General features: G+C 35.5%; 1 protein-coding gene across 6 annotated transcripts in view; it reads left to right on the top strand.

Annotated features, from left to right (window-relative positions):
* LOC149796577 (uncharacterized) overlaps positions 1–10,378 on the top strand; it is a 318,277-nt gene extending 307,899 nt beyond the window's left edge. For all 6 annotated transcript variants that reach the window (XM_089961283.1, XM_089961284.1, XM_089961282.1 and 3 more), the window contains one exon: positions 1,139–10,378. In XM_089961283.1, the coding sequence (XP_089817409.1) occupies positions 1,139–1,241 (103 nt within the window). In that variant the 3' untranslated portion in view covers positions 1,242–10,378. The remainder of the gene's footprint in view (positions 1–1,138) is intronic.
* Positions 10,379–25,245: the final 14,867 nt, after the last annotated feature.

Here is a 25,245-nt window from a genome sequence, read left to right as displayed (position 1 = left end):
GGACTCGGATCTGCCATTGCATAATGTGCCAGTATATCTGGTTCTATGCAGCTTGCTTGGAGTGATCAGTAGAAGTAGTTGGAACTGAATTATAAGCAAGTATATATGTTAATCCACATTTGCATAGATAGTGAGATGGCTTTATTAGCTTTACTGGTCATAGTCCAAAATAGCAATTTGGGACAGTCTATTGTCTTTCATTCGTTTTTTAGCACAAATTTGTAATTGCTACTTCTTTTAACCATTTGAAGGATTGCTATAAAACTTTTCACATACATTCATCCCATGATCTTTTGGTCTAAATAAAATAGTGCCACTCAGACATCCAACAAGATCCCCACAGTGGCCAGCTTGGAAATCTTGTTTTTGCTGCTTCTCCTGAATAGATGGTCATATCAACATGGGAGTTTTCAATTTAAAAAAGTAAATAAAAAAAACCCAAACTCCTGTGATGTCTAGTTGGTTCTAGATGAAATTGGGACCAGTCTGATGTTCAGTATGGCTGTTATGATAGTCATCTTGTAAATCTCATAACTTTTCCCCCTGAATGGAAAATCATATTGTTATCGGGTTTTCAATAGAAGATTTCATCATATTTCATCCTAAACATAAATGGTGCTTATCTGACATCCAACAAGGCTCTAATGGTAGCCATTTTGAACATGGGGTTTCTTATGGTGTATGGTTGGTCCTAAATGAAAATGGTGCCAATCTGACATCCACAACAGTTCATTTAAAAATCTTTTGATTTCTGAATAATATCAGAGATTATTTCAGCATGCTACAGTTAAAAGAAAGAAATGGTCTTTTCATGAATTCATCATGCTGCAGTTAAAAACTTGGAAATTTAGTATAATTTGGGGATAGCATCTATATTGAGAGTTGACTATGCCATTCAGATTTTGTTACATAGATAATTACATTGGTGGCAGAACCAGTACGTACCAGCAAATCATTGCTTACCTGTAGTTTGTCACTATTAGTACTTGTGTTATTGAGAAATTACATTTTTTATGTCAAACTTGTCACAAAGTCATATATTTCAGTACTGTTCAAAAATTACGATGAAATGGTAAGTTAAACCCATGTTCTTTGAAATTTGGTTTTATTTTAACAGTGATATTCTCATCAATTTCAGGTACTATTATGCACGAGGAATTCTCAATAAAGTTGATGGTCAGAGACTTGTGTACCAGTTTGCTGAGGTCCCTAAAGGGATAATTGAAATAGACTGCAGCTAGCTCTGTCTGATGTCCATACATCAACTTTTATTCATATCAGGGCTTGTGTTACTGCCTAGTCAATTGGTCCGACATCCAGGTTTGACCATGCTCATGAAATTGTGCTATTGTCTGCTCAGAGTGTCTTGGCCATACTTAATGTAGCAAGAAAGTAAATGCCGTTATGTTTGCCAGGATTCTACACTAAAAAAACAAACAAGAAAATAACTTATACAAAGCCAGATTCTGCACATAGAAGAGTAATTGTACAGCAGTTTTGCATGCGGAAGGATTGGTATCAGGTGAGGACTTGATATCATGTGTATCATTGGATATACAAGTGTTTGTGATTGCAGAGAGAAACTTTTATTTTGTCCAGCTGCAGTTTCAACATCTAAGTTAATTAGTTCTTTAGCATCTCAGTTATCCTCAGTATGTTATTGAATTAAATTTTACTTTGTGAGTTTGACAAATTTGTATAACCCTTTACCTCATAGAGTGTATGGCTTTTTAGCCCTTCGATATGCATGTCACAAAGTTACCCAGTGCAGTGCGCTATAAATAGAACACATGTTACCTATTTGACTCCATACACTTAGGCCTGCCTGTTAATTGTTCAGCAGTGTAGTGTATGTTACGTTTAACAACAATTTTAAAAATTTTACATTTTTATTACACATCTATTATGTATGGAAAAATTTAAGAGTAAAGTCTGATCATTATAGCAGTGTAATTATTTTTCACACAAGAATTTATTATGTGCTTTAAAATCTAGAGAGAACTCGTTCACCGTCAAGTCGGTGAAGCCATGTGACCCACCATAACTGCCATTACTCATACTTGAAATTTACTAGTTCTTTGCATCTGCATCACTCAGTCATCTGAATTTTATAAGTTATAAAAACTAATTGCTGCCTACATCAATATCAGAGTCTTTACCTAAGTTATTGAAGCTTTCATAGTTGTGATTCTAACTGTGAAAACTACATAAGTACTGAACGAAATCTGCGACCTCCATTTTGGAAAGTGGAGAATATGACCCAGTTACTTAAAATAGCAGATTTTGACCAGAACATAAACACTGACCACATGATCTGACATAATGGTCATTTACACCAATGAATATAGGATCTAATAGGGGTTTTCCCCAAAGGTGGCGCTATGAAAACCAACTCAAAATGACTGATGTTTACCGCAGGCGTCAAAAGGAGCTTGTATGCAAATCGGGTTGAGGCATCCAAAGGCACTTGTATGCGAATATTCCAGAGGTGTCCAAAGTTGCTTGTATGCGAATGGAGTAGAGGCGTCCATAGGCACTTGCGTGAGGTAAAGGGTTAATGCATGAATGATGTACATTACATGACACATTCAGTAATACAGGTTTTTGTAATAGAGGAAATGTACTGTCAACTAATACCGTTTTGTTCAATGGCATTTAAGTGGTTGATTTTCTTTGTGCATTTGTTAAAGGTATTTTATGTGACTATATAGTAAAGTATATATGTGATGAATGAATTTTAGCCAGTATCTCGGGGCTTAAACATTATTTGTTGTAGCAATTACGTTCCAGTAATTGTTTTAAGTAATAAAACATCATGATGCCTATGAATGGTTTGAAAAAGCTAATACTTATTTTTTGTTGTCTGTTGATTCAAACCAGTACAATTTTATCTAAATTATTGAAGTTTTAAACTGGAAAGTTCTGGAACATTAAAGTGTTACTTTTATATTGAAAGTAAAAAGAATTCCTACCAAGCAGTTTATGGTCAGCTTGGTAGAAGTTTTTAGCCTTTAACAACTGAACTAGAAATTATTTTATTGGTTCTTTTTTCTTTTTAAAATTGTATACAGTCATATTAAAAGAATCCTGCCATAGAACTACTTGGATCGCAATATCTGTTATATATTCAATAATTTGTACAGAAAAGACAAATGCTAAATGACTTTACGAGTCTGATAGTGATCTTGAGGATTCTTGTGCTCCTGTGCTCCTAATAATTTATGATTGTCTCATACAGCATTAGTTTCCTGTATGTGAAAAATTTAATGTTTGAGTTTAAGTGTAATATGGGATAATCTGATTGAATATGAGTGTTGGTTGTTCATCATTGTTAATTCCATATTTTATTTCATGCATAAGTGTGTTCTTTGCACCTTGTAAATAAAAGGCATCCTATTTTTTTGTGTCAATTAATCTTTTATGCACCAAACAAAAGTGCACTGTTCCATTAATCACCTTAACGAAATCCTTTTTCATGTTCAGTACATAGAAAAAATATCTTTTACTTATTTTGTGTAAACTTGTATTTTTTTAATTAAAAAGTGAGCTAGTTTTTTTATATAAAGAACCAGTTTTGTTCCTTTAAATATGTATTTAAAAAACAACTGATAAAAACTGAGCATGAGGACTGTATTATTTTCATTTCATTTGAAAATAAGCATCAGTTTCAGTATTAATTATCTGTCATTGTCAAATTTGTCTTCTTACATTTCAAAGATATTTTTGTGAAATGCCTAATGACTGGAATTCCTGGTTGGACATTGGTCAGTTCTTGCATGAGTTGTGTCCCTTGAGAAGTCATTCAATAAAGACTGGATTTCTCAAATAACATTTAGAAATTTATATTTTTCTTTAAAGACCTTTGGATTTTGATATCCTTTAATTAAGATTTCAGATGAATGAAAAAGTTACAACTTTAATCTTTAAGGCCTTTATTCAGAAATAAAAGGAATAAAAATGTTTAAACATGCTAGTATGATGTAAAATATAAGATCACTTTAAAAAAAACTTGACTAATAGGAGTCATTTGTGACTGATTGATTAAAATATAGCCTTTTTTAATCATAATTTATGAGATAACAGTTTTTGCCAAATTTCATTTTCTGTCATTTACTTTACATATAAATTCTGCATTTTTTTGTGTAATTTCCTAATGTACTTCTGTTTTTGATCCCACCCCTTAATACTGCATTGCAGACCCCATTCACTTGATGCTGTATTGCAGATCCCATCCACTGACATGGTATTGCAGATCCCGTTCATTTGATGCTGTATTGCAGACCCTACCCCATGATACTGTACTTCAGATTCCACCCCTTGGTACTGTATTGCAGAATTTACACCCCAAAGTAGTGCTCATAAAATAGAATAGTATAAGGAAATGTGTCTTATCAAAAATAATAGCCAAAGGAGTATTGTAAAATTGATAAAATTGGCACAGGTTGATGATCTTAGAGTCCCATACCAAGACTACACAGAAAAGTATATTAGTTCTTTAGCATGACACAGCTATTGGAAGAATGTACACCAGTATTCTGCAACAGAAAACCAGCACTGCTGATTTACAGCAGGTCATATATTCCTAAAGATTTTCAAAGGTTCTTGTGTGATTTTCGTATCATTTTCAGGATTTTTAATTTAAGTGTGAAAAATTGTATAAGAAGCTTTCTTTATTATAATTTAAAAAGAGACAGAAGTTTCAACCATATCATGTTAGATTCTGTTTGTGGTGCTATGATACACTTATGTAAAAAGTGACATAATGTTTTTTATATTATAATATGATGAGCACATTATTTCAAGCTATGCAGCAAGTATTTATTTTACAAAAGTTGAAGGGGATGGATGAGCCTTCTAACTTTAACTACCCTAAACATCATTTCAAGATGCCAGATGAGCCTTCTAACTTGGACTAGCATAACCCATCATTTGAAGCAGTGGGTTGAGCCTTCTAACTTGAACTACCCTAACCCCTTATGAGAAGGGACTAGATTAGCCTTCTAACTTGATTTTTATCTTTACATTGCTTTTGTAAGTTAAAGTATTTGTGTGTACAAGTATGGATCTTGCAGTGAGGAGATCTATCAGGCCTGTAATTTTCTCCATACAATTACACTATAAAATAAACACCCAGCAATTTGTTACTTTTTGTTTGACCTGTCATTCTCACATAGACTGCAAATAAGTGTCTTGATGATGGAGTTCCTATTTATGATTATGACTGCAGATTTTCTTGGTGCAGATGAGAATATTTGGAATCATATTATTTAAGTGACCAGTTGGGATATCAAATTGTTCAGCTCCTGGTCTTATTGTATCAAAGTACCAAGAGGACAAAAAATTTGATTTCCTACATAAATTGTTTTCATTTAAAATTTTTTTAATTTGATGATACATTGTGCATTCATAATATTTAGAGAATAAACTAAATCTGATAATCAAGAATTAAGCCAGCATGCTATGGCAGTTTCACTAGTATGGAGATTTGTTATAAGTCTTTTGTTGTCTAAGGCACTTGCATTTACCGATCGGTGCCATCTCATCTCAGTCTGCATCGGTTTGAGTCTTAGGCTTGGCCAGTGTGGATATGCAAGAAGGTTCACTAGTAGCTTCCCATGGGTCAGTGGTTCTTACCAAGGTTTGCCTAGATTCTTCCTCCACTGGTTATGCTGGCTGCCATGTATAGCCTACCATGTGCTGAAAAAGAGCATAAAAGAACTCGAACCAATCAGCAAGTCTTTTGTCAACTGTATATAAGTAGCAAGGAGCCACAGCAGCTAAGCTGATAGAACTAATAGTTTATGGGTCACAGTGCATCAGCAAATTGGTTTCTCAACATAATATAACCAATAAAGTGCAGAAAGTACCTTTAAAAAACAAAGGCCTAACAACTTGTAAAAGCATGCAGTTCATGCATGTTAAGTTTTATAGCATAAAAAGAAACAAGAAACCTAACATTAGTTTGTACATTTTGACATTTTTTGTTTGTTTTATCAAGTTGTCCTAATTGGCGTGTTTCATCATGGTGTTCTGCTTGATGTTTTGTTTCATCATGGGCTTTGCCTCATTGATTCCAGTCGTCAGTTAAAAGACTTTCATCTGATATACAGCCTTTCATGCAGTATCGGGTGTAAATTTATTCATGTTGTTGTGGGACCTTTACCGTAAAGACATATTTGCCTACTATTCTCATGTAGACTGATATATTTTCATGTAAACCCAAGTTCATACAATTGGAATGGGATCAGTTCAGGTATAATTTTTCTTTGAGGATGAATATTATACCCCAAATTACCAACTTCACCATACATTCCTTTGTTATTCCCAATTTTCCACAAATCAGATACTTATTTTCATAGCATTTACCATGTCAATAATGAAGAAATATAGGTCTGTAAAATTGTAGAAGTGCCCAGTCACTTTTATCCATACCATTTTCTTGTTCTTTTTTTTTCTTTTTCTTTAAGGGATAACTGATTTTAATGGAACTTTTGACAGATGAGCAGATAGTTGTCCTGTGTGAACAGGACAAGTTTGTAAATTCAGTAAGTTCATTTTAATTGCACAAATCAAATTGCATCAATGGCAGTCGATGTAAATTCATATGCATGGTGCTGTTATCGTCTATGAAATACACGTCACAATTTTTGCCATTCAGTCTTCTAACTTGCATGGTAACAAGCTTTATTAAAAAAAACACCAAATAACACTAAACTAAATCCATGTTACTTTTTTTAAAAAACGTGATTAGAACAGTGTTTTTTCAATCATTTGCTTTAATTTTTATCAAAATTGTCTTTGAGATTATTTTCAGGATTAACTGGTACCTTTTATGACTTGACCGCTTTTGTTTTTCTTTCCTAGTGCTTACTAGGCCTCGAGTTCACACAGGAGAGTTAGCATTTCCATTGTACAGAATACTCATTTAAATTAAGCAGCGTTTCTGTGAAGGACAATTTGCTAGAGTTATCTTGATGTATAATTTAGTCACACAATAGTATTCCTGCAGGATGAATTTTTTCAAGGCATTTTCCATGCCTGCTGTTAAATAGTGGGAGAGATTTTTGAAAATATTTTCAGTCATTAGCAAGACCTTGGTGCCTTGGATTTTTCTGTATGATATTATGTCTTGAGATGTTCGAGGAAATGTTATTTTAATCAGTAAGTATCAGTACGAGATTGTTTGACATTTGTGAGTGATTCATTAATTTCCAACTGATCTTCATATGAGTAACGCTGCTAAAAAATGGTCATAATTATTGATGTAATGATTTGATTTGTTTGGTGTCGTGTAGCCATTGCTGCATTCATTCTGGCAGTCTTTGTATGACCAACAGTGCTTCCAAGGTCTTGTGTAACAGTGTGAAAAAAAATGTTTAGAAAGGAGTTTCAAATAAAGTATTATTTATATGATAGTATGTACTAGATATGTATCTGCATATAACACATACAGGAGTTCTGACATTGCTGTATTCATAAGTACATTTGTTTGACTGTAAAAATTTTCATTTTCACAGCATTACTCAAAAACTGTGGAATGTATCTTTATGGAACATGGTACACAAGTGGTGTTGATTTGCATTTTCCTATTGCCAATTCCTTAACATTTTTCTTTCATCATCTATTCATTATCTCCACTTTCCATTCCAGAGGTTAACTCGAACTATTGAAGGTATCACTGTGAAACATTGTACACATATTGGACTAGTAGTGCAGATGTGGCTTTTGGTTTTGAAAATTCTCAGTTTCAGTATGTTTTGTCTGTTTTCTTTCTTTCCATCGATCCATCCATCCATCCATTCATTCATCCAAGAGCTCCAGTGGCTGATTGGTGAAGGTATCGGATTCATGACCAGAAGATGAAAGATTCAACTCACATTGTTGAGTCAGCCCAGATCAGATGACATAGTGTGCCTTGGTGCAGTATGACCTTGAAAGTGTTGCTGTGCCATATAACATCAAGTCTTTATTCACACTTTTATTTGCTGAACAAAATACTCCACTCTGTTAAATTTGGTACACATACTGGACATCAGATGCAGATCTGCCTTTTGCTATTCACTAGTCTCAAGTGTAAATATATTTCTTATGTTTCCCCATTCATTCATTGTCCACACAGAGATGGCTTTTAACATATTGTCAGTTTCTGTGTTTTTAACATCTTCATCCATTTCTTCTTCCATCCATTATTCACACTATTGTTTCACAGGCATGACTAAAACCATTTCATATCTGTATGAAATTTGGCATACTTACCAGACTATGGGGTGCTTATGTGCCATTTGCTGTTCATTAGTTTCAATATATTTTAGTTGGTCTGTATGACCGTCCATTCATTATCAACACTTAAGTTTTGGGAGCTTCATTTAAAATACATTTATGAAATTTGGTACAGTTATTGGACTAGTGATATAGAAGTCACATTTTTGTAATCACAGTTTTAAAATTGATAGTGATCCACCATAGGTTACATTCAGTAGGAGTTTGTACAAAACTGGGGAACTCTGTATGTTTAAAAATAGCACTAATTATACTTACATACGGATGATAGACTGTAGACTTGGTATACACAGATCCAACTTTGATTGGGGAAAAACTGTTGTTGCAAATACTTGAATAATTGAAGTTGTTTTTAGTGGTCTCAGCCTTGAAATTATTGTCCATTGGTTTTGTGATGCTTTATTAATTTGAAAATATTCATAAACCTAACTGATACAGTTGCCATGATGTATTTGGGTGTGTATCTTCCTTTGCTTAATTGTATCAGTGTAACTGGTGTAAATTAATAAATTTCACTCTTGTAAGGAGGCATTATTTACTTATTTAGTCATAGAAAGTGTCAACATTAACAGCATCACAACAAACAGCATGCTATATTTTGAAAAAAGTGATCCAGTCATTTATAATATTCAGAAAGTTTATTTTTCCAACCCTCAAAACTATTCATCAGATTGGTTGGTTAAGGAGGTTGTACAACTACGTTTTTTGTTTTCTTCATATTACCTTCAGGAAGGAAACTATAATTTTCATTTTGTGATATTAATAAGGAAGACTTTACTAACTGAACAGATGTCAATTCTTTCCAGTGCCTTGTCATGAAATGCATCACTAGTATGGAAATATTGGCAACTGCAGTACACATAAAGGATGCAATAATACAGGTTCAATAAATTGTCCTTTAGATAAAGTCTTCTGACATTTTGCCATGCTTTAGTATCTCAGTCTAGTTTTTACAAATTTGCCAGTTCTTACTCAGGAAAAAGGCTAACTGCATTAAGTAGAATAATAATTGTGAATTAAAAAAAAAGATTCATGTCAGTTTTAACATTTGACTAAATACTCATCCATAGGAAGTCAGAACTAGAATTGTTCATTGTTTGAAAATAAATTCCTTTTTAAAAATGTTTTTCATTCAGCAGGTTCTCAAAACTGGAAGAACAATTCATTCCCAGTTCTTAATTATTGCTTTTGTGTAAAAACATTCCTTTGCCAAAATTAACATTTAAATGTTGCCCAAGTATGTACTTTGCTGAACCAGTTCCCCAGTTATAGTAACCTGCAGTATTGTATTCACTGCCTAATGGGGTAAGATGCAGAATATACGGGTCTGCAGTTGCTTTTTATTCATGATGTCTGCAAATCTGTTTGTTTTCAATACACAACAGTTCTCTCCTTCCTTCCTTCCTTTTTTCTTTCTTTCTTTCTTTCTTTCTTTCTTTCACTCATCAGTTCTCTTGTGCAATACTACTATAACTGCAGTGGATCTGAGGTTGAAAAGTTGTATATTATTTGCAGTAACTGTTCTAACATGAAAGCTTGTATATCTTTTCTCAATTTTTTAATAAGAAAAGTATTTGTGCCTTCATTGAGAAAAGATTAAGCTTATTAATAGGTAATTATTTTTCACTGAATGCATATCATTGCAGTTTTAAGACAGTCTTCAGTCTTTTCTTTGATTTTTAAATCTGGCTTCTTTCCATAGCATTAATGTGTTGTTAATCCAGGTAAGTGAAATAATATATATGCTAAAACAAGGTGTCTGCATATATTATCTACGTAACAAGTTGACAAATGGTGGACAGTGTAATTTGTTTTTCATTTTCATGTTATTTACATACTTGTAATCTTGATTGAGTACTATGGTTTGTTATTGTATATCATCCTGCCATAGACCAGATGGTTTGACCCTTATACCCACAGTCCAGTGTACATACTTAATATACAACTCACCTGTAGTTCGCATATGTATATAGGGAAAAAAAACCATTGTGATCTCCAAGTGTGTATTTATTGCTGTATTATATATGCACCACAAGGAGATGACAACTGACACCAAAATATATCAATAAAGTTGGTTGACTATTTTTACAAAGAAGCAGCATTGGTTTCAGTTTTGTGTTTTTAACTATTTCTTTTAATCCATCCATCTATATGTCTGTCTGTCTGTCTTCCAATTATCTGTTTATGTCTTTCAATCTCTGAGGAGTATATCTATCCTATCTGTTTGCTTACATGTAAATGTGTACATTTAGTGAAAAATACAAGATGCAATAACTTTTCTTACCAAGTCAATGCAAAGCATATTTTCCTTCACTCGTATGTGATGGACCGCCTTGGATGTGGGAGGTTGCGGGTCGGAACCCTGACCAAGTCACACCAAAAACTTGTAAAAATGGTACTAAGAGCTGCTTTGCTAGGTGCTCAGCATTAAGAGGTTAATGTTAGGACTGGTAGGCCTGGTGTCTGGATCATGTGACTGGGTGGTGCATCTTGCTACATGTCTGCGGCTTTATGCCTCAGTGCTAGACATCACTATAAACTGCCACACTGCAGACATCCTAGCGATATGATTGAAAAATTCTTAAAGCTACGTTAAAAATCCAAATCACGCACACACACGTACATATATATGATGGAGTAGTCTTCATTTACCCTCACTGTTTTCTCATACTTAACTGTTACAGTAGATTCAATTGTTTTCCATTCAGACATTAGCTGACTATTACTTAATTTACTAAGTATGTTGAAAAATATCTGAACATTTGTTTCCTCTTTTATTATAATTTCATTGACACATGTAGGATAGGTCACAGTGACTTCGTTTTTTTTTTCTTCAGTCAAAGGGTGCTAAGGTTATTTACATGAATTTTTTCATAATTGTTACACATCTGCCTGACACAACGACTTAGAATTTATAATGGAAGTTAACTAAAGCAGTTGAAACATGCAATATTATACTGGGCTTGTTTAACAGTATTGTGCTTGCCTCTTTGACATGCATCTTTTTACATTTGTTTATATTGCTGGGAGGTAGTTTTTTAACAAAAAGGAATTTTTATTTTTGAAACATGAAATGTAGGTAATCATAACCTACTTTTGATATAGCACTGTTTGCCTTGTATCAATGCACTAATTTGTTGAGCAGTCCCATTGAAGTACACCGTGAATATACATGCAATTCAGTGCTTAATAACTCTCCCTCCGTTGAAGGCTCTCAATATCTGACAGGTTATGTAATTCTTGTTGTTTTGAAGTTAATAGATACAATAATGGGATTTAACTGGTACATTTTCTTCTAGTAATGATGTGAATTTATTAAGAGGCTTAAATAGGAAAGGTTTAAGGACAGCAAATGTAAATATTCACCATATTATACCTAAACTCAAATTAATTTGCATCAACAAGGGTCAGTCATTATTTATATTATACAAGACCGTGTTGTATTCTACAATTCCTAATCCAGTGTGGGTATGTAAGAAAGCTTGCCAGTAGCTTCTCGAGGGTCGGTGGTTCTTTCCGGGGTTTTCTCGGGGTTCTTCCTCCACCATTAATACTGGCCGTCATGTGTAGTCTATCTTATGCTGAAAAATGGCTTTAAACCCTACAACAACAACAATTCCTAATAACACAGTATAGAAAATAACTGGAAAGGATGGACACAAATTGTCGTGGAGGGGTATTCTGTCATAAATTGCACAGTCATTAAGCCATGGAAGAAGAGAGGATTTAGAAATAGGCAACAGTTTGGAATGAAATATCACTTCCTAAATCCAGACCATGACTTCTGTTCTGCATATGGACCCCCCCCCCTTCCCGTTCCACTTCTGAATGGGTTGATGAACTAGAAACTGAAATTGAAAAAGCCTTTGAAAACGAGGAATACGAGACCATGTTTCTAGGTGACATTAATGTTGATCTGTTGGAAGAGCCTTTTCAAAAATGGCTAAATTACTTTCAGACATACAATTTATCCCAAATGATTGATAAACCAACGAGGATAACTGAAAACTGTGTACACCACCTGACGAAATATATCTATGCTAACAGACCAGCAACTGTTAGTGAAGTGAAAGTGCCCATTTACGCCATAAGTGACTACTATCCAAGGTGTATAACCAGACACTCTCCACATATCTCTGTTGGACATCACACAGAAACAAAGTATAGAGACATACTATATTTCGATACAAAAAAAAGAATTCCTTTATGATCTTGTCCAATGCCTTTTCATGAGACTCGACATATTTTTCTGCATTAATACTGCTCTTGACATGTGATGTGGAGTTCTTAAAAACATTTTAACGAACATGCACAAACAAGCATATGATAACATCAATATCATCCTAAATGGATAACTTCTGAAATAAAGGAGTTGATACATAAAAGTGATAAATTTCATAAAAAATAAAAAATAGAAAACTTAAGAAAATGGCAAAAATAAAGCGAACTTTTTAAATTTTTAGAGCAAAAAAGTTACTACCGGTATGCAACTTGTATTAAATAAAAGAAACATTCTAGCTCCTTGTGGCAGTGTCTGAATGAGCTCAATCCATCAAAACAGCGCTCAATTCCAACTATGTTGGGTTGTAATGACAGCATTACTCCAGTGCAGGATATAGCTGACACGTTTAACCAGCTCTTTACCAATATAGAAAGTACATGTTGTGAAAGTGAACAAAATGGTTGCAACCCTGACTTAAACCCCATCGTATCTTTTATAAAGGCTAGTTTCTGAATATCTACAGTTTGCCCTGGTTATTGTGAGTGAGAAGTGACATTCTATACATTCAGCACAATCAACGGTTAAACATCATGTGGAACAGATGAGGTGGGACCAAAATTATATAGCATGATCTGTTACCTACTTGATTAACCTCAGTACTACTTCAAGTGTCTTACCAAATAAAGTGTGCTAAAAATTTCACATATTTTAAAACAAAACTATAAGTGATTCTGTAAAGTGTAGACTCATTTCTACATAGTCCGAGTTTCCTCTGACTCTTGCCACCCCATTTTTGTAATTTGGATATTTATGTTGGAGTGTAGGGTCAGAGTCCACTGCCTATCGAAAAGTTGGAATTTGCCGACACCATTTGGTGTTGGCATAGGGTAGCCGCTTACTAGCCGTCCTAGCAAACTTGAACGACCTTTCATCGAGATATACCTGCATAAAATCGATAGGAATGTGATTTATTTTCTCAAACATCGCGAGCATATCATTCGTCATATCTTTAATCTGCAGACAGACGAGACAAAAGTACATCGTTGCTGACATTCGATCTGGATCTCGCCATTTGCATTCCGAGTCACATAACTATACAAATCTCGCAACCCAACTGTCAATGACATCAGAGGTCATATAGTCACGTGATATCGACCGTAAACTAATTTCCAAAGCTGTTTTACATAGAATTTGGAAATATTATATAGAAGTCACTTAATGTTTATAAATAAATATAATGACACATATATTCTCAAGATATTTATTTTGAGAACAACGACCAGAAACCTGTCGGTACCGCAGCAGGGTGGAGAAAACCATTTTCAACAAGTACCGAACACGTATCAGCCATGTTTTTGTTGGTATCACGTGACTACCGCATTGACGTGCTCTCTGCTTAGGGGGCGCTCGACAGTTTGTATGTACTTTTGAGAGAGTGACACATGTAAGGTGAAGTTGTTTGCATTTGAAACATGCACAGTGGAGAGAATGTTGGCATACCTCTATGCTACTTTGATGGACTATGGCTGACATTTCTCTGGATACTGTACTTTTGGAAATTGTAATGATCTAAGCACACAGTTAACTAAAATTGCTGCTCCCTTGTGCTCCAAAAAATCAGCTTTAATTTGTCCCTAATATTTCCCTGGAAATAAAATCTGTAAAAATGAAAAAATATGAACTTACGGTTTTATAGAATCAAATCCAAAAATAATCCAAGAATAAAATTTTAGTAATACTAATAATAAAATGTTCTACTGATTTCACGTTCGAATCCCGACGTAGAATCCAAGATAGAAGACGATGATGTATGCTGCAATCTGTAGTGTTGAAGCCTACAGTTCCTTGTAGAAACAAGAATTATCACTCCGGTTTCTTATAGCTGAATACATTTTTATAATTAAAAAAAACTGCTCGTTGCACAATATTACATGAGCAAACGTATTTTCCAACAAAATAACAGAATTAATCGTTTTGAATCCAAGTAATTTGAAATAACTCCAAACCAAGTAATTTGAAATAACTCCAAACAGCACAACATACAACTAACAGTTTAACAGCCTAGGTTCTACTGAGATTAATTCTCCAAAACATGGGCTATACGATCTTTCTAAAACGTAAACACGGGTCCGTGATCATCTTCTGGAAGTTTATAGAAGCAAGTACTTGTTACAGATCTCGTTTACCCAGTGTGACCCTGACGAAAACCAATCATTTTATTCTAAGAAATAATTTTTAAAAAAATTGTTTATATGTTAAAGACAAAGTCCCATCATGACCTTGGAAACAACCAATCCTTTTAAAATAATATAGAACTTGTTTACGAAGGTTGCTACAAATTCTGAAACAAGGTCAGGATTTAGAGCAACACAGGGTGTTTATAAACTAACAGTCAACGTCAAACTATTTTCTAAAACAAAGTATCATCTCTAGTGAATAAATTTACATTACAATATCATGTTATAAAATTTCTAAAACTGACAAACAATTAAACTGAAATAAATATATATTAAATCGGATATAATTAAATCAAATATAAATAACACTTAGCAGCTATTAAAATAGGGAAAATGAATTTGCCAGACTAGACAATACCAGCTTCTGAAAGTGCAACGAATGAAATACCAAATATATAAAATGTAAAACGAATAATCGGATCATTTATTAAATACAATTTACCTCTGAAGTTCAGGAAGTGAAAATGACTAAGCGGAGCTAGCACTTTTGAAGGTGCACATCTAGAGTAAGGCCAAGCTGTATACACTATAACCCATATTATACCTATCAATCATACACCAACATAAAGGGAATTAAATGTTCTGTGAACTATACCTAAGATATACAAGGTCTTTTTTAAATAGCCAGTATAGCCAGCGAGGAAATCCGGGGAATTTTTTCTTTCTTTAAAATTCTAACCCTTTTGCAGAATACGAAACTGTAGAGCGCCACCTTAGTGAATCTGGTTTTACTTCAAGTAGCCTCAACATTTACAGATTTCCGGTGGTTGTTTTCAAAAAATATATTTTGAGAAGTTTGTGTTCGTTCATTTTTCTATGAAGATTACGTAACTTTTCATTTTTATGCTCGATTTGTTTTCGTAGAGCAACACTAGGAATGTGTTATTGTTGATGTCACGTGATTATATGACCTCTGATGTCATTAACATATAGGTTGCGAGATTTGTATAGTCATGTAACTCGGAATGCAAATGGCGAGATCAAGGTCAAATGTCAGCCACAATGTACTTTCGTCTTGTCTGTCAGCGGATTAAAGATCTAACAAATGTTATGCTCAAAATTTCTGAGAAAATAAATCATATTCCTATCGATTTAATGCAATTATATCTCGATGAAAGCTCGTTCAAGCTTGCTAGGCCGGCTAGTAAGCGGCTACCCTATGGCAAATTCCAACTTTTTGATAGGCCGTGGACTCTGACCCTACACCCCAACATCAATGTCCAAATATCACAAAAGGGGTTACAATGGTCAGAGGAAATTCAGAATAGTTTCAATACTTCTAAAGTTATTCGGAAAACCTGTAATGAAACGGGTTTAGAACTTCTTTATTAATTTTTCCCCTTTTCCGCAAGGAGTGGTCAGGGTTTCATAAAGAGTTTTCATATCGATCAGCCCTTACAAAATTAACTGATCAATGACTCGAAACTATTTAATATGTGGTAATCTAATTGACATATTATTTTTAGATTTTAAGAGAAAGCTAAATTGTTAGAAAGTTAATGAACAGGTCAAAAATTGGTTGAATTCATATTTTTGTGATGGGAAACAATAAATCTATCGGAAATATCCAATGTGCCCCTGTTATGTAATTCATGGTATCTTTAAAGCTTTCTGTTGGGTTCCCTTCTCTTGTTGTAATTTATCAATGACCTTCCACCCTGTACTCAACATAACAATACTGATATGTGTGCCGATGATGCAACAATTCATCAAAGTAGCAACGTCTGTACCCTGGAGTGCAATCTAAGTTCCGACATTGCATCTATTGAGGAGAGGTCACAACAAAATAACAAGGTAGTAGGTGAGTCTAAGATGAAATATATGCTTATGGAAATATCTGTAAAGCTTGCGAAGTTAAAGAAGAATGATATATCACTGTACATGAATAACAAGACAGTTGAAAACGTAAAACTATTAGAAGTAATCATTGACAGAAGTGGTTAAGTGGGAAAAAAGTAGACATGCATAGGTCCCTCTTATCTAAAATTTCCATGCTGAGTAGAATAACAAAATACCTGACAAAGGACTTCAGATTTTTTACCATAATGCTGATATACTTACAATAATTGACTACTGTTCAGCAATATGGGGAAATTGTACTAGTTCCCAACTAGACAAAATTGATAAGCTTCAAAATCGAGTATCTGGGCTGATTCTTGATGTCCCATCAACAGACTTGTCCTCACAATTAAAATGGTTAAGAATAGATCAGTGAATAGGTTGTATGAAAGCAGTTCTAGTTGTATCAAAAGGATATGTTCTGCAAAACGTCTTAGTATCTAAGATAAATTTTAGCAACAATTTAGAATTATCCAAATATTGTACTGAACAATTAAAAGGAATTCTGCAGTATTAAGAGGCAAAAGTATGAAACTCACTTCCTGCTAACATTCCATCTGTTCATTCAGTTAAGTCCTTTAAAAATAATGTACTTGCAGTATTTCAAACCCATACATCAACGATGAAATTAGTAAAAGTTTAAGTTTGTCTTCTGGGGTTTATTGCAGTGTTGCTCGTAAAATTTATCACTTGCATATTTTGCATATTTTATGTTAGCATAGTTGTAAAACTTTGTACAAAGAAAAGCCATATATAAATTCAGTGTAATATTGTTTCATGAAATAGTATAATACTGCAGTCCCATTTTAGTTGGAGAGCCTAAAGGTATATCTAAGCTCAAATGATCAATAGTTGCTTTGTGTACATGAAAAGCTTGATGAAAGTCATTTTCGAAAGCATAGTTATTATAGAGTAGAAACAAAAGTATGTATATGCAGCTAAAACCTTGTATATTCATTATGTATTTTATTATATATTTGTAGATTGCATACCTGTCAGTTATTTTCAATAGAGAGGAAAATGTGAAATATATATTGTAACGTGCTCACCCCTGGTTTAATTTCCCAGCGCAAGCTCACATATATGTAAAGAATTTCTTCCTGTTTCGAAACTTCGGCAATCCTTAAATTGAGACGTTGAAATGGTTGCAGTATTATAATGTACTGGTGCTATATAGAGAGTCGTCTGATAACAGACCAAATCCCTGTAGAAATAATGGCTTCTTACACTAGCTACTTATATGTGAGGAAATTATTTATCTAAGTATATAAACAACATAAAATCTGAATGAGAAAAATAGAGGATTTATTTTAGTCTTAAAATGTCAATAAACAAATCAATATAATATAATTCACATATTCTCTTCCTAGTCAATAAATAAATCAATATAACAGAATGTACAAATAATTATGACCAACAGTCTCAACAATTTGTATTAAATAATAATATCGATCAAATATAATTTACTTTAATATTTTAAGAACATTCACAGGGGAAACATTAAAATCCCAAGACAAACGGATTCAAATAAATAGAACTAACAGGCGAAACGGGTGACCATTTCATTTACGATAAAAATATAAAGTCATATAAATGTACTGAAATAGCGTTATGGAGTACTCAACGCTTTACCTTTGGCTGTGAATTTCCTTAGTACAAAAATTTACTATTAACCTTTTTATTGCAGAAATGAATGTATATTTTCTAATATGATTATTTCCAGTTAATTTCTACGTAGAGAATGATAACATTCCCTATCGCTTTTGGAAGCGGATTATACAATATGTATTGCATTTGCAAACGAACCCGATGCCGCTTGAAGGGAAACTGTCTGGTGTGCACGACACCCGTATTTATAACCTTCGAATGCACTACACAGTGTAACACTCCGCCAAAATAGTTGTTGTTGTGGGGTTTAACGCCATTTTTCAGCACGATAGGCTATACATGGCGGCCAGTATTAATGGTGGAGGAAGAACCCGGAAAACCCCGGAAAGAACCACCGACCCACGAGAAGCTACTGGCAAGCTTTCTCACATGCCCACATTGGCTGAATCTTAGACTCGAACCGCCGCAGACAGAGGTGAGATGGCAGTGATCCGTAACGAAGAGCGCTTTAGACCACTCGGCCACTAGGGGCCCCGCCAAAATAGTACATACTGCTAACAAGTATTTAAGACTCAATAAATATTAAATATCGTTAAATTACTGAGATTCAAAAAAACAAACATTAAATGCTAATTATATTTTTACGATCGTAATCATAAACGTGTGATCAAGCACTAAAATCCTTGTGTCATACGTATAAACAGCGGACATTGGCCTCCAAACAAGATGGTGGTGCGGAATAATTGGAACATGCAAACTGCCCATCTGGACATGAAACTAGTATATTTTGTATTCATGTAAAATTCGTAACAATACGTATATATCAACACACACACACACACACACACACACACACTATGGTCAATCATGCTCATCACTAATCCATGCGCGAGAAGAGTGCAGGACTGACTACAGACTTGTCAGAACCAAGCTTAACCTACACATAATCCCTACCACCACCCGCGAACCAAGAAGGTGTGACCTGTCTTCAACACAAGTAAGTTACATCACCAGGAGCGCAAGCAGGAATTCCAAATCAAGCTCGACATAATGCTGTCTGCCATGGGACCACTGACTGGAGTCCCAAATGAAAAATGGACCAAGTTCAAAGAGATGGTAAAGGAAACAGCTAAGTGAGTCCTTGGTTATATAACAAGAGTCCACCAGGACTGGTTTGGTGAGAACGATGAGGACACCAAGATCCTGACTGAAGAAAAGAACAAGGCATAAACTGAGTGGAAGAAAGACCAAAACTCCATATCCAAGACAAGTAAAAGCACTGCAGGCAAGGGCTCAACGGGAACTCCATAAAATGCAGGCTCGATGGTGGGAAAACTAGGCTGAGGACGTCCAATAATACGCTGATATGAAGAATTCCAAAATGTTCTTTTCTGCCATTATAGCTGTTTAAGGCCCATCTAGACCACGATCCACCCCTCTACTCCCAGAAGATGGCACCGCAACCATCAAAACATTTGAGAGTTTAATGTTGTATGTTTCTCAGTTTATCGTGGTATAAACTGTCAGTGGCCGAATCACACAGCATATAACGCCCGAAGCTTGTTGAGGCGTCTGCTGCGTAGCTATTTATAGAACAGGGATTCTCCATCTGTAACGTAATAGTTACGTCAATATCAAGCACAGAAATCTACCAATGGTAGGCGAACTTAGGCTTTGAACATTCCACAGCATGGTCTTAATCTTTTATCTAAATTGGCATACGTGATCTGAGTAGAAGTTCAATATTCAATGCAAAGGACATGCTGTTTTGTTCGACATACGATTGACTCTTGAATTTGATGCTATCATGAGTTCGTTGTCACTTGGCCCAATCGTTATTGTCCAGACACGTGAGTAACCAATACTTGCGTCTTTAAATCTATTTTCGTGTTGATAAACAGTTTAGGTTATCTACAGAGCTACTTACAAATGAAATGAAGACTCTCGGTAAATAGTTACAGTGATGGGGGTCCAATATTCAAACAGTGCAAGACATCGAAACTGACGGTTACGATGTGGTGGTGGGACTGTAGCTAACAAGGTCGACGTCTTACATTGTAAGACTGCGAATCCAATTGTTATAGTTTAGTCTTTGAACCCCCTCTGCCCATCCCTATGTACATTTACCAAACGTTTTAAATTCATTTGTAACTAGTTGCAGTGAAAGTACTGTAGCCCCGATGTTCTTGGCAGATTTTGAGTTTCCCAGCTTTTCTTTTTCAAATCAAGTGAAAGAAAGAATTATTTATGTTCAGAAAAACAGCAAAGATAAGTAATTTGATTCTGTCATGTCAATTTATTCAATTTTCTAAATAAAATATAAACCCACCATTTTTATTTCGTTTTAAAGGCATGCAGTATTTATGCTGTCCAGTTCAGTGTTTACCTTAATTACTTTGCACGTGACTCTCTTTATAGAAGTTAGTATAATGTTGTTCACCGTACGGTTTATACAAAACTAAACGCAATTGGGTCTGTAACATGATTATGTTCTGACTGATTTAAATCTTCTGTTCGTTTATCAACTGATTCAGCTGCAGTTATAGAATGGATAAATGCAGGATGGAACACTTTAGCCAGCTCCTCAATTGCCCATCCATGTCAATGGATCAACGCTGCAAAAATCCGTCAGAGACCAGTCTGCGAAGAGCTGGATTTGCTCCCGCCTGATCAGAAGGTGTGGAAGGATACTGAGCAGACGAACTGTGGCAGAGCACCGGAAAAAAGACTGAATCCCTGCCAAATATTTAAAGCTCTTAGCACAGAAGCATTAGCAGCTTTCCGTGACATCATTACCAGCATCTGGGACGAGGAGGAGAAGTAGTTAAGTGGGGCACATTAGGGACAATGGGACTTAGCATTAAAAAGACCCCTGGGTCAGATTAGGGACAATGGAAATTTAACATGGAGAAAAATCGTGGGTCACTCTAGGGACAATGGGAATTTAACATAGAGTTTGGGCTTGTCTAGGGACAAGGGAAATTAACATGAGGAATAGAGTTTGGGCTTGTCTGGGGACAAGGGGAATGGAACAGGGGACTATAGTGTGGGTCTGTCTAGGGACAATGGGAATTTAACATGGGGAATAGATCGTGGGACTGTCTAGGGACAATGGGAAATTTAACATTACGGAAACCCCTGGGGGATATAGCCTCAAGGGAATTTAACATATGGAAATTGAACATGGTGGATCTGTATAGCGTCAAGGGGAATTGAACATGGTGGGACTATCTAGGGACAATGATGGTAGAGGGTCAAACACAACAGAGACAGAAACATACATACACTAGTACAAGCGTTGGATTTATATATAAAGCATTACGAAGACCTGAAATCTTGCTGGGGTGTTCAAAAATTTGCATAATTGTAATGATGCTATAAATAGCTATAATCAAGGAAATGCTCAACGACAAAATGGATGTGACTAAAAGTAACGTTAAAATGACGAAATTGTCCCAGAATTTAAAGGAAAATAAACATATCCCCGAAAATTAAGTTACAATGGTTTAGACTAAAATGGATAAAATTAGTAACTACTTACAATATCAACTTCTGTGACGATCGTGGATAAATTCCTATGTATCTATAATCAGCTGAAATTCCTATGAAATCCCACTATCTATTTATAGCTCCAACTTGTGGGTTTTTCCTTTGGAAAATCCCACTATCTTTTCATAGCCTCAGCTTGAGTGACGTTCCTGTTTATGAATTCTAGTATATATGTATAGCTACAAAATGTGGAAATCCCCAAGTCGATATTTATAGTCTCAAAATTTCCAGCGTCAGTGACGTCACTGTACTGAACACTAGGGGATAAATGGCAACAGTGTTGCAAGTGGCTGACCTGAATACGCGCTACTGTAGGTAGGTAGGTAGAGTGTATCTGATAGGGATAAAGTAAGTTTTATAGGGACAAACAGAGACCAATACACACACACACACATACACACACACAACATACGCGCGCAGACTCACACACACACACAAACACAGAGGGAAGAGGAAAAAACAAACCCCAAAATATACTATCCACACTCGGGAGGAAGAAAAAAAAAACAACCAAATATACGATCTACACAACGTACGCGAACAAACACACACACACACACACACACACACACACACACACACAACATACGCGCGCAGACTCACACACATACACACACACACACACAGAGGGAAGAGGAAAAAACAAACCCCAAATATACTATCCACACTCGGGAGGAAGAAAAAAAACAACCAAATATACGATCTACACAACGTACGCGAACAAAAACACACACACACACACAACATACGCGCGCAGACTCACACACACACACACACACACACAAACACAGAGGGAAGAGGAAAAAACAAACCCCAAATATACTATCCACACTCGGGAGGAAGAAAAAAACGACCAAATATACGATCTACACAACGTACGCGAACACACACACACACACACACACAACATACGCGCGCAGACTCACACACACACACACACACACACACACAGAGGGAAGAGGAAAAAACAAACCCCAAATATACTATCCACACTCGGGAGGAAGAAAAAAAAACAACCAAATATACGATCTACACAACGTACGCGAACACACACACACACACACACACACACACACACACACACACACAGAGGGAAGAGGAAAAAACAAACCCCAAATATACTATCAACACAGAAGGGAGATAATACAAACCCCAAATAAACTATCCACACAAACGTACGCGAACGCATACAAACCCCAAATATACTATCAACACAGAAGGAGATAATACAAACCCCAAATAAACTATCCACACAAACGTACGCGAACGCATACAAACCCAAAATATACTATCCACACAACGTCGCTAACGCATACAAACTCCAAATATGCTATCCACACTCGGGAGGAAGAAGAAAAAACAACCAAATATACGATCTACACAACGTACGCGAACACACACACACACACACGGAGGGAAGAGGAAAAAACAAACCCCAAATATACTATCAACACAGAAGGGAGATAATACAAACCCCAAATAAACTATCCACACAAACGTACGCGAACGCATACAAACCCCAAATACACTATCAACACAGAAGGGAGATAATACAAACCCCAAATAAACTATCCACACAAACGTACGCCAACGCATACAAACCCCAAATACACTATCAACACAGAAGGGAGATAATACAAACCCCAAATAAACTATCCACACAAACGTACGCGAACGCATACAAACCCCAAATATACTATCCACACAACGTCGCTAACGCATATAAACCGCAAATATACTATCCACACTCGGGAGGAAGAAGAAGAAAAACAACCAAATATGCGATCTACACAACGTACGCGAACACACACACACACACACACACACACACACACACACACGCACACCACAGAGAGAAGAAGAAGAAAACCATTATACACTATCCACACGCAGTGAAGAAATAACCCTTTATATATATACTATCAACAGAGAGTGAAGAAAATAACCCATTATATTCCATCAACACAGAGTGAAGAAGAAAAAGTTTTTTGAAAGCACCTAAGCCCTCACCTGCAATGACCAACTCTGCCAAACACCTACACCCCACCCACCCCCACTCCCAACACTACAAAACCCATTTAACCCGTTATTTTATGGCATCAGTGTGTGATTTAGGAAACATCAAGACACAAAATGATGGACGAATAGACTGACTATTGTTTACGGACTTGCATGCCTAAAGAGCGTGCGTGAAGGAAAACATCCTTCCATTTCAATTCTAACTAAAACATGATCCAGAGGGATAGAGAGAGGTGAAAGAGCACAATTTCATAAAGTGTGAGTAAAAACAAAACACGCCATCCTTATTATACAATGTCAAGACCAAGAGACACTTACGTTTTCTTTCTGGTCTATTCTCTTTTAGAAGGTAGTATGAAATTTCACATCAGGGCCAACGCATCGGCTCACATTGTCAATTTTTCCATTTCCATGTTTTTACTGGCACAAGTTCTTCATCATCTTCAATTTCTTCTTCTTCTGAATCCCTCTTCTCTGTTTCGTCTTGTTTTTGTTTCTTCTCTTTTCTCGTAGGGCACTCTGAATTCCAGTGTCCTTTCTCCTGACAACGATATTAGGTATCTTGACTTTTGTCTCTCTTTCTTAGACGAAGCAGGTATTCTGGAGACAAATACCCATTTACCTTTGCAGATATAGCAAACTTCATTAGCACTTACACACTTTCGTATGACTCTCATCAAATCAACGACCAAAAGAGTAAGTTTTGTTGCCACTTTCGCATGTGAATTATGCTTTCGTATGACTTTTAGCAAATATTTGACCAGCAGGTCGATCTGTGCTGACTCTTCCATTTTCTTGATCGTTTGAGAGCGGAATGAATACTCTGACGCTAAGACACTCTCCTTATATACATGGACCTGCTGCGTATGAAACCTAGTCAAATGTAATTTTGCAATAAGATGAAACGATTTCATTGAGGAAGTAAAAAGCAATGATGTACCGTATCGCCTCACACAAAACCTGAAGTTTTAGTTCAAATCCGTGTCAGCGATTTCGAAGACGACATAACTGAGCTTTAATCAATGCTCTCTAATTATGCCACAAAACCACGAGTCCTGATTCACGCCAAAAGAAATTTCGTTCGGTCCATAAAAAATAGTATCACATCTGAGAAACGCAAAAACGAACTTCCAGAAAACTGAGAACGACGGCTTACACCTACAACGTAAATGTGTGAGTTCAAGTAGTGCGTAAAACTTAGTCAAATTAGATTTTTATAGTCAAGTCGAAACGATCTCTTTTCGAACAAGAAAGCAGACACCAAGCAACAATGGCGATCCGTGTCACACAACACTTTTCAAAATGTATATTATCAGAGGTTTGTTCTAGCGATCTGCACGGTTAAATTAAATGTTGATGTATTTTGCAATAAGACGGACACAATTTCCATGAGATCGCCCATGGTACGATTGTTCGTGCATTAGTTTAATTTTTAAAAATATTTTTTTTATATAAATCGCCTATAGGATAGACCCAGTAAAGCATGGCCAT

This window comes from Sinohyriopsis cumingii, chromosome 6, assembly GCF_028554795.1.
Source record: "Sinohyriopsis cumingii isolate HCF-2022 chromosome 6, ASM2855479v2, whole genome shotgun sequence".
NCBI classification, from domain to species: domain Eukaryota; kingdom Metazoa; phylum Mollusca; class Bivalvia; order Unionida; family Unionidae; genus Sinohyriopsis; species Sinohyriopsis cumingii.
This window is presented reverse-complemented; position numbering and strand designations above follow the sequence as displayed.